We start from the raw sequence: 18,341 nt of genomic DNA, 5'->3' as shown, positions 1-18,341 counted from the left end.
CCAGGTTACAATAATTTATTTTTTTTACTATACATCACTATTACATCATAGCCTGATGATACCATTTTAAGATTTTGTATTGACTCCACAAGGACAATAATACTGTTGTGGAAGACCAAAAAAGGGAAGAAAGCTGCTGTTAAGTTTATTTACAACTGTAAATTCTCTATCAGTTTGTAAACATTCAGTCTACATACTAAAAGTCACAGAACTAAATGCAAAACATTGAAGGGAAATAACGATGCCCTGTATTTGTTTCTTCAACATTCAGAATAACTTTTAATACAGAACATTACATTTGCCCTTTTTGTACTGTAGCAGCAAGCTTTCTATAAACAATTAACATCTTTATGATCTAAACAAATTACTGTACATCTACTTCTAATTATGCTTAAGAACCTGGCTTTCTGCTTTTACATTTCTATAATAAAGTGCTATAAGCAACCCACCAATCCACACTTTATATATATGTATATATAGGAACAAATCTACTATTTTAACATTAATTTACAGGGTAATATACATTATATATTTGTAACAGCTGAAAATATCAGCACAAAAAAAGTCACTGTCACACATATAACAGCAATATATATATTTTTTTCATGTAAAACAAACAATATCTCAGGCTTTTCTACCGATATGCAGAAAAGCCCCTGTTTTCCAAATCTCTTTAAGAGTTCCTTCTGAAAGAGTGACAGGCTGCAGTGGTCCTGTCAGTATTTCTGAGGTCACATGACAGTAATTTGCATATTCCACAAATCTATTGCAACACATTACTGCCTACGTACAGTGTACACTACTCTTCTTTAGAGCTGGTGTTAGCTGAACTCACACACACCCACTTGACAGAACATCACAACTATGAATATTCAGATACTACCTATGTGCTTGAGGATGTGCTATGATGGTGGATGGCAGGGAGACTATAATACATTAAGTCTACACTTCTTTCAATTGTTGGTATGGAAACTTCACTGTAAAAAAAATGGTCCTTACCGACATATGAATCCTCATAAAACTATTTTTAAACCCTGTCTCAGCGATAAAAGTGAAATTAGTTTATTCTTTTAGATTCGTTTCCAGGCCCACACCAGGAAAATGTGATCTTATCCCAGCTAAATCGTGTTATTACACGCCTTCTATAAATCTAGAAACATGTCTGATACAATCCAGAACAGTTCAGGTCCCTGGCCTGTCACGGCTATTATTTTTATTTCCAGACCTGTACGACCAGCAACAACACTTACAACAGTGTAAATCCCCTATTCATTCTTAACTCGATGTGACAACCAGCTAGAAAACAAATATTTGGTGACAATCTTCGGTGTTTTCTCTCCATTTCTTTACTTCTGTAGAAGGTTATAAGCTGTATGCAGCTTTAATGTAACAAAATAGTAATTTTAGGAATACCAGTGCACACACTTTAGTTACATACCAAAGCATAAAATATACTTTAATATCTAGCTTGCTGGGAACCTGTGTGGTACCTAGTCAGGTTAGGGACACGACTGTTTTTGGGATAATGTTTTTTTTAATTGTATTTTCCACATTTTCTCATTCAAAAGCCCAGATTTCAATGTCTTGCACATAGAAGTCTTCTTTCTTGGACAGTGTATGGTTCCCGAACGTTTTGCAGGAGTGACTTCTGCCATGATAGAGATCTCCATCCAACCACAAACCAAATTCTCCCCTACCATCAAAAGCAGAACAAGATGGTTATGAAGTGCAGGAGACGTAAAACTGTACATCTACTAATCTGAAGTCTGCAGAACTGCTGTCATACTCAAGCACTTTTTTTTGTTTGTTTTGAGAAGCTGACAGATCTCTGTAGAGGCCAACAGATCATGTAGTAAATATATTGTGAATGATTTTGGTCTACTGAACAATTATGTATTATCAGTTTCAAATTAAAAACCGCCCAAAACATACAAATCTTTTTTCAGATTGAAAAACGTTTGTCTGAGGCACTGATGTCAGCAGAGCTTTTTCAACACTCATACTGAATTTGCAGACCTTCCAGAGCTATTACATAGTATTTCTACCAGTAGTTCAAACAAGGAAAGCAAGTTTAAGAAATGCATCCAGATTCACATGATTGCAGTGAACTGCAGTGCAGCCTTGAAGTAGACAGCTGAATGTCAAACGAATTTGTCCATTTTGTTGCAAACTTCAGATTAATTCAATTTCACAGAAAACAAAAAGTTGGATTGTGGAGAACAAAGCTCATCACCACATTAAAACCTTCACAAAAGGTACAGTAACTACAGATTACCACAGAATGTAATACAAAACTGTTCTTAATATGCTGCTGATACTTAAACAAGGAAAAAATCACCAGAACAAGTTACTTACCCCCCTCCTCCAAAAGCTAAAGAGTCCATATCTCCCTTTATAAAGAACATGTTGTCTCCTGTCCATTTGAATACCTGTAAAGAAAACCATATTTGAACAGAACCGAAACACATCTTGTTCTGCATTATACAATTATATACCTTTATATGCTTATATCAAATAATTCATACATAAAAATATCACAATTAAATGTTTTAATGTAAATTCAACAAAGTACAAAGCAGTCAGCCTGGATGGAAACAAATGACTTATAACTGTATTGGTCAGCACTACAGTAAACACTTCTGATGGAAGGAAGTACAGCTACATTTTATTGTGCTTGTGTAGAAGCTATAATGGTAAGGCAGGGTGGGTTTGACTGCCTCTCTTTCCTTCTTCTCTACTGGATTTTCAGTCCTTTGTGGTCTGTTCTTTTTTAGTTCTCAAGATTTATCAAAACTAAAATGAGCCTGTGTTTTCTTACACATTTCAAACACTTGGAGAAGGGCTGTAAAGAGGTCATATGATAAGGTATGTATAACAATACAGGAAATCTTAATACTACAATATATATGGGATCTGTAAAAAGCCACAATGATCTCAAACGTCACCTGGCAGTAACTTGCCTAACAGTTTTTGTTTGGTTAAATGCTGTGGGACTCAGACAATCAAAAGCTTGGCAGAGCTCAGTAACCCTCTGGTCTTCCAACCCTTAGCGTAGGGCTGTCTGGCCTGCTGGCCACTGGTGTGACTCAGTTGTGGTCAGAGCCTTTTTGACAAAGCTCTGGGTGACGTTACTGTATCAGTGTGCCAATCACACACGCCCTGCTGGTCTCTACCTGGACTAAATGGCTTTGTCTCATTTATAAATGTAAGGTTTCATGTTCTCCACCTACGTCCAATTGTGTGGTGCTGCTGTTTGATGATGTCACAGATCTAACTTGATAACGGCATCTTTATATGAACACAGCGTTGAGGAAATAAACGGACACTGCAAGACCACGCTATCTCCAAAACTCCTTCTCCAAACCGCGCAGCAATATCAGCAGCTGAACTATCATTGGTCGAACTGAAGCTGTACCCTATGTTTACTACCTCAAAAGGGAGATTTGTGAACATACTGGACAAAATACTGTACAGCAACGAAAAGAACAGCTGACATGACTGATTTGTACAACAGGCAGTAGTTGTAAAACAGGTATAGCAATAGGTGCATGTATGTATCTGATGTCTAGTCAATATTATTCTACGTTTTTGAGTGATGTCCCTCTAACCATGCGTCTTGCTGAATTGGTCTCCCAATTAATTAACAGAGTTTGTGTTCTTCTGAACCAAGGTGAACTGTGTCTCATTCATCATCACACGTGTGTTGATAATGTGTTAGTTTACCAGGCTCTCAAGCAGACTCATACCAATGACTAATCCCAGAGCCTGCATCTATAATGAAAAATTCTAAAAAACGTGCAGCGGCTCATTATTCAATTCAATACGTGTATACAGTACATATCTACCCATCCCCTCAGCTTGTGAAGATAAATCTTTGCCCACTGTTTACAAGTTAAAGCTAACAACTCTTAAAATTTATTTTCAACATAACAGGTTTATATAGCGTACAATAATTATACTTTTATAAGTACACATTTATAGTATAGTTACAATTAATTATAACTTTTATTTTTATTTTAAACTAATGGTTAATAAGGGTAAAAACATACTCAGAGGATAATGAGTAAATTTTGCTGAATCCTATTGACTGCTACTTGCAGTTCAACAAGAGCTATTTCGTTGTAAAATAAATACCAAAAATGCAAAACACTGCAAATAGTTAAAAAGGCACAAAGGCGTTGCCTTGATAAACTGGTCATTTTGGTTCTTTTCTGGTACACAAGACTTGACACTTAACAGGTTCAATCACTTAATCTCATGTGCCCAGTCAACTTACACTACAATAAGGTGATGTAAGGCTTATGCAACAAAGTCATTCAAACAAATCACCGCCATGCACAGTCATTTAATCAAAAAGATGTAAAAAACAGTTGAGCAATATCCAAAATATACATACTTTTTTGTTTTCAATTGTACACACGTGAATAGTGATTTCTTTTGATGCTCAGTATGTAACATTCTTCAAACAGGCTGTCACTCAAATTATGAGGTGAAGTATTCCATTTCAAAGTTCTCTGTACACCTACCTCAAATTCAGGGCAAAACGTAAACAAAAATGTTTCGCCAGTCCCATAAAAACAGTCACTAACTTTGAAGGGATCAGATGCTAAAGCACCGAATATCTAGAGAAAAAAAACATTTTTCATTAATTTATAGTTACTCATGCAAATGCATCAAACAATTCTTTCATAAATTTTACTGAGGTCTCCTTTATTATAAATGTAGAACATTGCAATAGCTATATGGTATACGATATAATATATAATAGGTTTTAGCATGATTTTGACTTACAATATTTGATTCTGTCTTATCAAAAATGATAGTGGGGGAAAAAAAAACATTCTATGTTTTATGTATAAAAATCCTTGAATAACTCACACCGCTCAAAAACCTGGAAAAAGTATAAGGATAAAAGAGAAACACATGAAAGGTCTTTTAAGGATATCATCTCATATCACCTACAGTTTTTCTACAGATCTTCTAGTCATCTGATTTTTAGTCTAGTATTTTATTTTACTGCAAATTGTACAACTTTGTAATGAAATGTGCATGGAAATTAAACGTAAGAATTTATAAAGAAATTGACTTTTTGGGAAACCAAATGTGTGATGTTCACAAAATACAGCACAAGCAGTCCCTAGCCTATACAGGTTGTTCTGAGCTATCTCTACAATACCCATGGCAAAATAATGAAAGTCCATAAATTACCAACCAAAGAAAACCACAAGCGCGACACGACAGTCTATACTATGTAATGGCAAGGATAACCGTGTCATTCATGGGTGTCATGTCATGTCATGTCAGCGACAGTATCTGATGGCTTGGAACAACATATTATTATTCCATTAACATATTGTAGCACAAAGCCCCCATGGTTTTCCAAGGGAACAATTAAAACTGCTCAGTTCCTCAATTTGGTGGTTCACCTTTCTACTTTTCAAGGCAGTCTTCTTAACCAATTTGTTGAAATGCTAAATCTAAAACAGTTCACTGAATGTGATACAGCGACTATAATTACATAATTAAGATCTAATTAATTATTGTATAATATAGTTACAGTTTAAGGACTGAGGGGTTGCCTAGCTTTAGTAATAGGATGGTCTTCAGAGTATGCTGCAATAGTGTAGTGAGAGATGTATGGGGAGTGAATGCTAACACTGGCGAGCTATAGTAAAGCTGTAGCTGTAAATGCTCTGTATGGCCTATAAAAAAACCTCAGGTAAAGAAATATGATGAGTGCATAATATTTGTGATCCCTGAGGTCTATTATCTGCAATCAGATTAGTTTTCTGCTGGGGGTTTCAAACCTTATGAAAAGGCACCTTAGATTCACTGTTATCCAAACACCTTAACTGCAAGCATAACAATATGGTTTCCAAAAATGTATTTATGACTCATTCAAAAACGTATTCTGTATTATTCACCGGGTGCTTTGACATTAGCTGCACAAAATAAATTTCATTTGTATGATAAAGGTATTGTTTAAAATGCAAGAACAACAATACTAGTTCCCACTGGACAAATTCTACTTCTAGAATGAATGAAATCCTTACCTGTCCATCACTATCTTTTATCACCATCAGCACTGGGGTGTCCTGGCCTGCCATTGTACGGTACAGAGTCTTGATGCTCATGCCATGCTTCGCAGTGCTAAAAGCAAGCGTCCATGGGTAACCAATTGTTCTGGGTGGAAGATGTTTTGCAAGCTGAAATGTAAGAATGCTAAGGTTAAGAAATATTACCTTGTTCAGAATCTTCTCTTTCCAAGGTTATTTACGCCTATACAGGTAGATACCTGTACACTCACACAAAAATATATTCTGTACTACTCACCATCATGCCTTTGATGTTAGGGGTGTGACCGTTACTGTGCATACAATTGTTTTAAATGCAAGAATGTTTCGAAAAAGCAATTTTTGCCACTAAACTTTAAACTTCCAAAAGCAGGTGTTATACACATAAAAGACTCATGCACTGTATGGAAATGTATTACTGGACTACACAACTTTAACTGTTTCTTTTTGTAATTCTATGGGATTCCTTGGAATTCAATAAAGTTATCACATAATACACAGCTTGTGAAAATCCAGTGCCACTTGCACAGTTCTACAATAAAAATACCAACTTTTATAATCAAGGTAACCAATACTGAATGCATTTTATCAAACCTCTTTTGAATAAATTTCAGTTTCTTAATTACAGAGCATTTCACCTACCAAACATTCAATTTGATTAAGTCCACAGAAAGCAATGAACGAATATTTTGATAAAATGGCAATCCACTTTCCACAAGAAACATACTGTAATAAAACATGCAGAAAACAGCAGGCATGAAAAGAATACGGAAGAAATCATGCTGACCTTCTCAATCTGCTCTGGCTGAAGGAGGTCACTGGGCTCACTGAGATTCGGTCTGAAAGTGTCTGGTTCCAAGTCCGTTTTGATGGATGTACCTTGTGTTGAATTGACTTCTTCCTTTGTAGTGATCTAATAAGATAAAAGCAAATACATTTTCAGCACACTATTAAAAATATATGAGAACTATTAAAGGCAGGTTGGAAATACAAGTAAAGATTGTTTGTGCATGGGCAAAAAATGGCATTTCTGGAGTGTAAATTTGCTCTAAAAAGTCACTTTCACAGTTAAAGAGGTCTGTGGTGACAAAACCCACCATCTTTGAACTCTGAAGCTTAAAAGGTAGATTTGATGAATGCCATGAATTCAAAACAAATAAACAAGGTTTTTCACACGCAGACTGGGGTATTGCCCACCAAAGACTTTCAAATGCTACCAAAGGTTAATTTTTTTTCCGCAAAATTTCCAACAATTTTCCAGAATACAACTGAAGCATAGAAGTGGTAATCCTGTGGCAGCACTATTGTTTAACAGATCCAGAACAGGAAAGATGGTTCTATAAACAAAAGCAAATCTCCAAGTGTTTGAATTACATGAGAATCTAATGCATACAAAAGTCTCCGAAAGTAACTCCAAACAACTTCCAATACATACAGTATACCAATATACCAGTATTGTAATTACTACTCTATGTATAGCAATATTTATTTTATGAATTGCACTTGGATATTTGCATTGCTACCATGCTTATTCTGGTCTTTAAATTATACGTTTAGTGCAACCAAAACCATTCTGATCCTGTTGTTAGTACACTGTGGATATTAACTGAAGAAAGCAGGAAATTTCAGGTGAACCCATTGTATTATCGGCTATACCGAAAAAGGTTGCAAAATATATTTTTTTAATGGGATTTTCTGTGGTTTCAGGAATTGCTGTTTTTTTTCCTAAGGCCCAAGCAAAATGCATTGCGCATCAGCAATGACTGCTTGGATGCACTCAAGTTACTTGATCCTCGCTGAATTACCTGCATTGTCTTCAGCAAACAAACCCACAAGGCCAAAACAAAACACTTCTGCTCCCCCCCTCACTTCCGAGACGAAAACGAACTGTGAAAGGCAGCTAGCTCCTCATCGCCACAGAAGCTGCTGTAATGTGAGGACAGTTTGTGAGGCGTCACTAAGGAGGCTAACAGAAAATTCCTCATTTGTCTGGAATAACACCATAAAATCCAGATAATGTTTTAACCCCACCAGTGCCTTGGGTTGATGTAATTATTTGTTCTGGACACAAAACTGACTGATGAAGAAACCCAAATAACAGAGTGTGTATGCATGTGGGAGTGTGACGTGTCGCTCATGAGGACAGACAATGTGCAGTCTGAGATATTGTGCATTGTTAGGGTTAAAAGTTTTCCAAACTTTGCAGAAAAAAAATCACAACACATTCACAAACCTCAAAAAATGATGGAATTTTCTGCTGGAACTCTATTTTGTGGAGAGAAGCAGCTGTTGACAAACCCACCGAGTGTGGGACTTGTCCCAGTCAAAAACACTACAACACTGGAGACAAACTACGGTCTCTGGTGAAAGGGTTTTAACTACTGAAGGGGGCACCTTGAGACGTCTGCAGAGAGAGCGCAGATCTTCAGTGTTTAGAGCATCGATCCTGCGGTGATACTCAGCCACTGACACTACCTGAATACAGAGACAGGGAGAGAATGATTCTGCTGACAACGGAGGAATGGGAGGCAGGACAGCAGTGGAAAAACAGAACACAGTACAGGGAACTGGCAGTACAGTGCGGAGGGAATGCAGCTTCTCAGTAATTTGGTTAATGATTTCATCCTAAGCGACTTGCTTTTGCAACTATTTATTCAGCATTTTACCGAAGTACTCTGATCAAGGGACAAAACAACAGCACCTCAGCCGGGATTTGGGACTCCCAAGTCCTAACCACTCCTCCATACTGACACCGAAATTAACGACTTCCACATCGGGATCTGAATCAAAACTGTGGATTTCACTGTTAGCAAAAAGCTGTGCAGCATTCAGCAGTTTTACCTAATGGACTTGTTTGGTCGACCAGGCTTTCTGTAAGGTGATAAATAAATCCACTTTAACATAATTTATCCCATTTATATTGTCAAGAAACAAATTACTTCCTGTTAAAAAGAATCACATTTATTTCAGTTCATCTCATTACATGAGTTGGTGCTTTTACTAGTGCCATAACTAGGAAGAATTTCCTTGATGTCACATTTGGCAACAGCTTCAAATTATTCTTATTGACTATGAGGCACACTGGATCTGATCGCTCATCTGAAAAGTTATGCATCTAGTGCATTGTAAATCCCTCATGTCACTGCAGTATGGATATACAGACACTGAATACTGAACTTGTGCTTAAGTGTCGAGAGCACGAAGGTGCTCCAGCAGTGAAGAAGATGCTACAGTACATAATGCCAGAAGCTCAAATCAAGGCATCACTGAGTGCATCCAATATTAAAGATCCTAAAACAGCTGTCCTAAGAGCTTCTGTAGTCCTTCCTATGTGCACAAGTAACATTAATAAGTGTTAAAGCCATAATGCGTGGTCTTTGAAAGCTATAAAATGCAATTTGCTTATTATTTTGTATCATTTTCTAAACTTTAAAAATAAAGTATATTGTTTATAGAATCCAAAGTTCATAAAGAGTATGGATTACATGTTAGTCACTTGTCAAAATATTTCTTGTTTTGATATGCATACCATTCTAATTCAACCAGTGACTTGATCTATAATATTGTATTCCTTCACTTTGCAGTTAAAGCTGATTATGATTGGCTAGAAACAGTACTTTCCATTCTTGTGGCATGTAACACAGAAGGAACGCATGTTTTCATAAGTGTCTGAATTTTCAAAGTGTCTAAAATGCACTACAACTCAAATGAAACCAAACCCACTTTGACTGTAAAACACACCCACACTCATATGACAAATATGTAACAAGAAATGTTAAGGCTCCTTCATTTTCACATGACAATGATGCACATTAACAGCAGAAGCAGAATCGGATCTGGCGTGCAACAGCCCTAACGCCACTCCAACATCTTTACAAAGAAAACCTCAGTCATGTCATGTCGCATCGTACTGCCACGTGTATACAACACCTTCACGACTGAAAAGTGGCCAAAACGTTGCGTAAGGAAAATCAGCTTAATTTAAAGGATCTGTATCGTAAGATCCCTCTACCAGATAAACATTGTCACATGTTCTGAACCAATCAGTTAAATGCAAAATCATGCAAAATGTTTCATCAACTAGTACATTCCAATTGCAAATAAATAAGCAAATAATTACGTGTTCCATGAATGCGACAGTAGCACGATTGTCCAAATGCTTCCGAGGACATTAAGATGAATTTTACCACATTTTAAAACAAAAAGTAGAACACAAAATTAATGCTCTACATGCTTTCTGTCGCTCTTCAAATTTTAAGACCTCCAGTCTCTTCTGGTAAAGTAACCTCTCAAAACTGTTCCACGGCCATGGTAGTACACACCTAGGGGTAGCGAGGAAAGGCAGACCTTCCAAAAAGGCATTACAAGTACTAACTGACACCCGAAGAAGACCCCACAGCCGAAACGTTGTGTTTTCTCTCTTCTCTTTTCAGCATGGAATAAACCTTTACTTACTCCTTTGGAGCCTGCGCATGCTGACGCACCTACCTGAACTAATTGAACATTTGACCAATTTAGATGGTCAATTAATTTTGAGTATCAGAGAATTGCTTTAGCCGATTCAGCATGGAATGACCCAGACAAATCTGCTATGTATTTTGAAAATGGGAAATCTTTGATAACTTTTCAGGACATAACAGAATCCTTTACTCCTTTAATCAACAGGATTATATCATTGAGCCAAAGAAAGCTATTGTTTCAAGATAGGATCAGCTGACATCAGCATGCTACCCTGGCAAAAAGCCTGTTGTCTACTGTTGCCCACAGATATGGGACAAGAAGAATTCACAGATATTTAGACTGTACAAAAATGTATTGGCAAGATCGTATGCTATATAAAATTCTATTCACAGTACAGTAGATATTTAAACTATTACATGCCTTTAAATGTACTAAAGAGCAGAATACAGTTACACTTTTATGTGACAGTACAAGAGATGTGCTTGATTCCTCTTTACAGTCTAAGCTGGGATAAAATGGTTTCACACCTCTTGTAAGTCAAGTCCCATAAGTTTAGTATGAGAAGGCCTTCCAATAATTTTCAGAAGGCATTCAGCTGAGCCATGCAATGATTGTATGTATGCAGACAACAATATGATTGGTTAATGCAGGACTAGAGGCTACTGAACAGACAAATTGTACTTAAGTGTGTATAAAACTTTAAGGATATAACTGTGATAAATAAAACAATTTACGGCTAATCACAAAGATCAAGGCTATTCCACAAAGGTTATTTAAAATCTGACTAATGAGGGTCTTACACGGTAACAGAACTAGAGACTTTTTAGGGTAACAACTTTTTTCACATTCTGCAAAACTGTCAATGGTACAACAGCTGCAGGTCTCCTTCTATCTATGATTTAAACATTCTAAGAATGCTGCAAACAGTAGTTTGTAAATAACTACAGAACAAATCAAATAACTTGGAATTTTAGAATGAAAATGGTCCACAGTTTTTAAAACAAGCTACATGGTTCATTTTAATTTCCATTATTACACAATGCCATATGTATGGTTATATATATATAAGAAATACAGCAATAAACTGAGGCATACAGTTTATTCAGATAATGGTTATCTGAAAACCATGTAACAAAAATAAGTTGAAGGATAGTGCAAAATAGAGTATCTATAACTTTGGTACATTGTTAATGTAATTTGCACAACCCTAGCACTGGTTTTCAGACCGGTACAACCAATTTCCATACATCTTAACAACTATAATAAAAATATAAGCAAAATACCAGTTGTAGAGCACTGTCATAGTATATGAAAGTTTAATGATAAATGTCATGGACCACACAGGTCATCGTCACCTTCCAGTCTGGTCTAGTCAGAACTCAGAAGCTATGCAAGGTTGGGTCTGGTCAGTATTGGGGAACAACTTAAGAAAATCAGGATGCTAATGTAGTTTGTATTGGAGGACCAGTCGGTGGCACTCTTCAGTGGAATTGGACCAGAATGTCCCAGCATGGTGATCATTTGTGCTGTAGCAGATGCCATTCTTTGGATGAGATTTGTCAAATCGAGGTCCCAAACACTGATCGGTAAAGTTAAAGTGGAATTGTTTTTCAACAGCATTAGTGTTATCTCTTGTCCTACAAACTTGGACTTGCAAAATCTGGTCCACCATGATGCAAACCGTAAAGCAATTTCTTGCTTCTCTGCCTGAACTGCAGTCCAGTAGGACTTTGGTGTGTGAGGGGAGCCACACCTCACCCAGGTGGGTCTAGCATTTTAATTAGTGGATGACATGGGTCCCTCTTATGGGAAACAGTGCTTTGTGGTGAAACGCGACATAAACATACAGTAAGTAATTACTCATTTACAGAGAACTTCATAAACAGCTTAACATCATGACGATTACCTGGCTAAACATAACAGCAATGTGGCTCCGGTTTCAGACTGATACTGACTTGATATTGTAAAAAACAAAATAATGATCAAGTCCCCTTTAAATACATGACCAGAGCAACAAATGTAACATAAGGTTCTTTCGACACGTTTACCTAATATAATTTCAAAGAATTCATCTTAATGGAAATAGATTCATATAATTCTAAATGTTTGTGAGCTGATACATTTTTGCAACTTTTCATGTGCTTTTATTAAGACACTATATGAATAAGGCTGTAAAAAGGGTTAAAGCAATGATTTTGTAGATTGTAATGACTAAAGCAAAAACATCAAAGATTTAAATTGCAATTTTAAATGACCAGGCTAGCAAGACATCAGTATCTAAGAACTGAAAGATCCTAAAGAGGGATTTCGTAGAAATACATTAAAAAACATTAATTACATATTTAAAATCACAGTAAATAGGGTTAAAAAAAAACATCTATTTTACTCAATTGTCTGGAAAGGCGGTGGGCTAGGAACTTTCAGTGATAAATATTGTAATTTATAAATTTTACAATATGAGGGTTTTAAAATCTGACAGAAGGATAAACCAGAGTGTAGTTCAGGTTCAGCTAGAGTACTAATAGTTTGTGCTGAATATACTGTATAAGCCAAGTCAAAATATTCTAGGTCAAGGTGGTCTCAGTCCGATTTCTAGGTCACTTTTGAATCAGAACCACTTGAAATATTAAGAGAAGCTGGAAAATTGCCACAATTATGCCTTTCGCTGATTGCCTATAATGATTGTTGGAAAACTAATCATTTTGGACTGAGAGTTGTAACACCAGACTTAACATCCATTCATAAATTCACTCTCATTCATACTCTCTAGCATCAAAATGGCATCAAAATTATTCCCAACCTTAAATGCAGTAATCGACATAAATAGTACAACGACCAGGAAAATCTCGGGACTAACTCTGACAATCGAGGACTAGATATAAAAATGATACGACAGGCAGCCAAAAACAGCACAGCATGCTTTGAGACACTTTCTCTTGGGGAGCACCTATCGACAACGACCAAGCTACGATTCCTTCTTAAAGGCTCAGTATAAAGTAAAGTGTATTATCGTGTCGGGTAAGGCATAATTCACGCCACTCGAATCAAGAATTACAAGAAACAAGAAAAAAAGCTGAGTACAACTGATCTGAAGGGAGCTGTCAGAGAACCTCTCGCTTTGCTTGATCATATACGAAACAACACGTCTTCATGGCAAGTCTATAGTATAACTGCACGCCTACAGTAACATTTATGAGAACTGCAATGGATCGGTATTGGTATTTGGAGAAAAAAAAACACGTACATGAACGAAACAGTTAAATTAAAATTAAACACAGTGCACCGAAGACCGTTTAAAATACGTCTCGGTGACAGCTAACCCCTCTGTCGTATTTTCGTGGTGATGCAGGTACATAACTGCTGGGACCAGCGTGCAGTCACAGACGCAGGTCACAGTCACTTTGTCGTGAACCTTGGGCAATACAATACTGACTTTTTAGTGGTGCCACACAAACTGTGAATAAGGACAAATATTGCAGTTCCGGCTACAAACTTTTCCGAACTGTCAACGCTCAACGTTAGTACTACTACTAGGCAACGCAAGACCGTAGCTGCCGTAATAAAGCAACCAAATCAACATTACCAAAGCATAGCTGTATTTAGCCGTCAGCTGCTTTTCGTCCTTCATTCCACTGGAAGAAAACATTTCTTATTTGGGGTCAATCGGATCCGTGACATTTACATTTCACCTTCCTGACTTCCTTCCATTCAGAATCTGCCAGCATCAGAAAACAAGGAACAGCACCGACTACCCTAAATTATCCACTTCTCTCGGCTTGTCCAACACACATACGACAGACACCGCATACGGCCAATAGGAAGGTGAGGACTGAAGGATCGCGGTTTTTATTGGACAATCCCATCGATGAAGGCGGGATTTCCTCTGACCACCGGATCGTTTTAGGACGAGACGTGCGGGATTTAAAGACGCAGAACATTCTTGTTTGGATTCTAAAAATGCCGTTTTCTGGGGCCTGAGCTCGTGACTGTGTGCGTAAACTACAAACAACAACAACAACAACAACAACACCACATTGCTTATGTACTACTGACAATAATTAAACCTTATACTGTAATAGTAAATACAGTTTAGATTACGAGACAACAAACATTGAAAATGACTGTTTTAAACAGAACAAGCCGAATTCACATTGGTTTAAGTGTCATTTTCTGTTAATTTTGTTTAAAAGCTCTCCAACGTTAGTGTATCCAGTGTTAAACAAGTCAGAAAGGTTCAGTCTAGCGTGCGCAGATTACAAAAACGATTCTACAAAAAAAAGAACTGTAATCCAATAATGTTGATTCATTCGGAATTGAGAGAGCCATATCTTTTTAAACTATTTACATGCCAGTGTAAGGGTACGCAATTACAAGCCGTTTCCTCTAAAAGATCCCAGGGTGTCGCTTAACGATTCGCACAAAATAGAAAAAGTCTACAACATAACCCAATTACATCCTTAAAAGAAATAAAATTATTACATAGGCAATTAACGTCACCAGAACATCTCGTCAAGATACGTCGCCCATTACTATTATATTCACAACTCGGCACAGACGTCGGTTACGTTGGTCCTGATTTGATTCTGCAATTTATGTAATAAAACCAACAGAAGTAATACCGAATGAAAAAGAAAGAAATATTAACATCAAAGCACCCAAATCTAGATATTTTAATAGCTCACTGTTTTGTGCTTTTGCTATGAGATATTTTGTGTATTAGGTATATTAACTACTAGTAAAACTAAAAAAAAACCATTATCCAGGGACACACCATCTAGAGAAAACGCAGACTTCTTAGCACAAAAAAGTACTACTGTAATTCTTCAGACCTTTCCAGATAAAACTCTTTTCATCACACTTCGTACCTACGTTGTCCCTCTATTACAGGTATCTGGGCAAAAATTGTATCGTTTCAAGAAAGTACTCGGATTGAGAGTGTATGATACCATACAGCTGAACTTTATTAATATGATGCCTCAGGAACCTCAGCTTTTTGTATTATTTTAAAGAGGAAAAGGAATTTAAAATATAATGTTGCTTAAAAGTCATGCTTACTCATAGGACCGAGAGACATTGAAAGGATATTGTTTTACTTATTCCAATCACAAGATCAAGTGGCTTTTCAAAGTCTGTGAAGCCCATGAGAACAAATCAGTCCACTTTGTTTCCTACATCATTTATCTGCATTAATATTTAAATTTCAAGCCGGAGCTCAAGTATCCATTTCTTGGTGTCATGTATCAATTTCATACCCCTGCCTCTCAAGAGAGTCTCTTATGTCCAGTTTCTGGCTGCCTCTCAGGCTGTCATTGGTAGAAACTCTGAACAGACTCCTGTTGCAATTTCCTATTCCTGTTTCTACAAGGTGCTCCCAGAGTGATAAGGTTGTTTCATTACTTTCACTACGTCTGAACAGAGTAACTTGCTAGGAGATGGAAAATAATAGTCTCCTGAGATAGGCATTTCAATTTAGAATTACTACCATGCCTGTCGTACCATACTGAACCATACTGATAGGGTGCGTGTATTTCCCTATGCTGAAAACATGACACCTTGGAAAAAAAAGGGTTGGAAAAATACAGGCTGTCCTGGCCTGGCATACTGTATGTTCACGTGACATACAGGTAACTGCTTAAAAGAAACAAACACTTGAGTAAATGAAGGACCCAAAGCATATTGAAAACAGGTGTGGTTCCTGTGTTAATTCAGCAATTATCATCCCATCATGCTTAGGGTCATGTATAAAAATGCTGGGCAGGGCCAGGTGCCCATTATTTTGGCTACCATGGCTGCAAGAAGAGATCTAAGGACTGCGAGAGAGGGGTGATTGTTGGGCACGTGTGGCAGGAGCTTCAGTGACAACAGCTGCTCAGCTGGCTGATGTTTCACGAGGAGCAGTGGCTGAGGTGATGCTGGCATGGAGGCCGAAGGGAAAAGACATCGTCAGCTAGGGGCAACTGTGGACGAAATTCCACAGTACTCCTCGACCACGATGTCCGTGCATTGGTTTGGAATACAGGGCAGAACAGACGAGCCACTCTGAATCGTCTCTCTGCAAATGTCAATCTAAGGTGCGCGCAGGCAGTTTCATCAGCTGGAATGCAGCTTGAAATAAGCATGATTTGTGGCATATAGGGGCCAGCATCACAATTACCACTAAAGTTTGGCTAAAAGTATAATTTTATTTGGATTCCAATACAAAAAACGAGAGTCGGGTTGGAGTGCATAAACCCTTGTTACAGTTAAAAATGTACTTTTGTAAAGTGGTGCAGAGAAAACGGGCAATTGTCTACTAAACAGTGCAAAAAAAGTAATATGGTCAGATGGGTCATCCTTCACTCTGCTCTCAACAATGGGACGAGTACAGTACATTCTGTATATGGCGCAGGCCAAAAGAAGCCTACAGGCTTGACTACTTGTTTTTGATGGTGAAGGGATCTGGTGGCTCTGTGATGGTGTGGGGTGCATATTCCTGGCACGGTTTAGGTCCGCTCAACCCCTTAGAGGGCAAGGTAACTGCCAATTAATACAAAGCCATTCTAAATGGTCACGTGAATCAAATGATGAAGCATTTCTGTCCTGATGGGAGTAGAATCTTTCAGGATGACAGTGCCCCCATTGTCATCCAGTGACATGAGTGGACACTGAATGGTTTGATGAGCAGGGAAATGATGTAAACCTTATACCATGGTGATCTCAGTCACTAGATCTCAACCCAGTTCAACACTTATGGGAGATTCTGGAGTGGCGCCCCAAACTGTGGTTTCTACCATCAAAAACATCAAATGATGCAATTTCCCGTGGAAGAGTGGTGTATCATCCCTCCAGTAGAGCTCCAGACACTTGTAGAGTCTACGCGAAGGTGCACTGAAGCTGTTCTGTCAGCTCATAGTGGCCCATTGCCCTACAATGACACGTTATGTTGGTGTTTCCTTTATTTTGTCAGTCACCTGTATGTTCACCCTAAACAGAGAGAATGTGTACAGCACAAACCTGCCAGCACTAACCAGACACGTAGAGCTAATCATTAGCCATGCCGCTGTACTGTTGCACAAGACTTTGTTGTAAGCTGAAGGGCCCTAGCCTCTGCATATATCAGAGCTCAATCGGCACCACCTACTGAATCATCAATCTGCAACATGGTTCCCATAATTACGAGTGTTGGACTACTCACAGGGAGATACTGCTGCTTCTATTCTGAATGATTCCATTATTTTACTTCAGCTGATGATCAACAATAATTCATCGATATACAGTACACTGGACTTTTCCATGTCGGCAGGCTACCGATCGAAGAGAAACAAGAGCAACAGTGCATGGTAGATGCATGCTGCTGTGCAGTCCCCCCGAGAGTTGCAGAAGAACTGGAAGGCTGAGTATACTAATAGAACTCGGCATCACGTAGGGAAACCTCTAGTTTAAACATCTTTTTATTATTTCCTGTCAGGGAAAAGCATGACTACCTGTATTAATAATGTTAATGAAGAAACCATCAACCAGGCAGGTGTAAAAATGTGTTTCTTTGCGATTGCGTGTATTTAAGAGAACTGCCCCCCGAAAGTTATGATATACAGAAAGGTTAAAATAAACATTTAATCATCACAATACACTAGTAAAAGTCTACACAGATCATCCTAAATTTAAATAGTCAAATTATAAGGCACAATGTTCAGAATTTTATAGAAAGCAGGTAAATTAATTAAAAGCGACTTGAGAACAAAGTTAAAGAAAAGCCAGAGGTCTCGCTCTTCCTATATATGGGGATTTGTTGTACTTTTTATAGTGATCCTGTTTTAATATTTACCC

At 37.7% G+C, this 18,341-nt stretch overlaps 1 protein-coding gene across 4 annotated transcripts in view; it reads right to left on the bottom strand.

Moving 5' to 3' along the window:
- The window catches only part of LOC148651071 (oxidation resistance protein 1A-like), a 171,978-nt gene continuing 153,637 nt past the window's right edge, over positions 1-18,341 (bottom strand). For 3 of the 4 annotated variants that reach the window (XM_088600923.1, XM_088600925.1, XM_088600926.1), the window contains 6 exons: positions 8,469-8,549; positions 6,862-6,987; positions 6,054-6,206; positions 4,527-4,622; positions 2,356-2,429; positions 1-1,693 (listed from right to left, as the gene is read on the bottom strand). In XM_088600923.1, coding sequence (XP_088457049.1) covers positions 1,558-1,693; positions 2,356-2,429; positions 4,527-4,622; positions 6,054-6,206; positions 6,862-6,987; positions 8,469-8,549 — 666 coding nt within the window. In that variant the 3' untranslated portion in view covers positions 1-1,557. The remainder of the gene's footprint in view (positions 1,694-2,355; positions 2,430-4,526; positions 4,623-6,053; positions 6,207-6,861; positions 6,988-8,468; positions 8,550-18,341) is intronic. The other variant, XM_088600927.1, reaches the window with a different exon arrangement.

This window comes from Lepisosteus platostomus, chromosome 12 (genome assembly GCF_059453375.1).
Source record: "Lepisosteus platostomus isolate fLepPlt1 chromosome 12, fLepPlt1.hap1, whole genome shotgun sequence".
NCBI lineage: Eukaryota > Metazoa > Chordata > Actinopteri > Semionotiformes > Lepisosteidae > Lepisosteus > Lepisosteus platostomus.
Note: the sequence above shows the minus strand (reverse complement) of the source record. Positions and strands in the feature narration are given on the sequence as shown.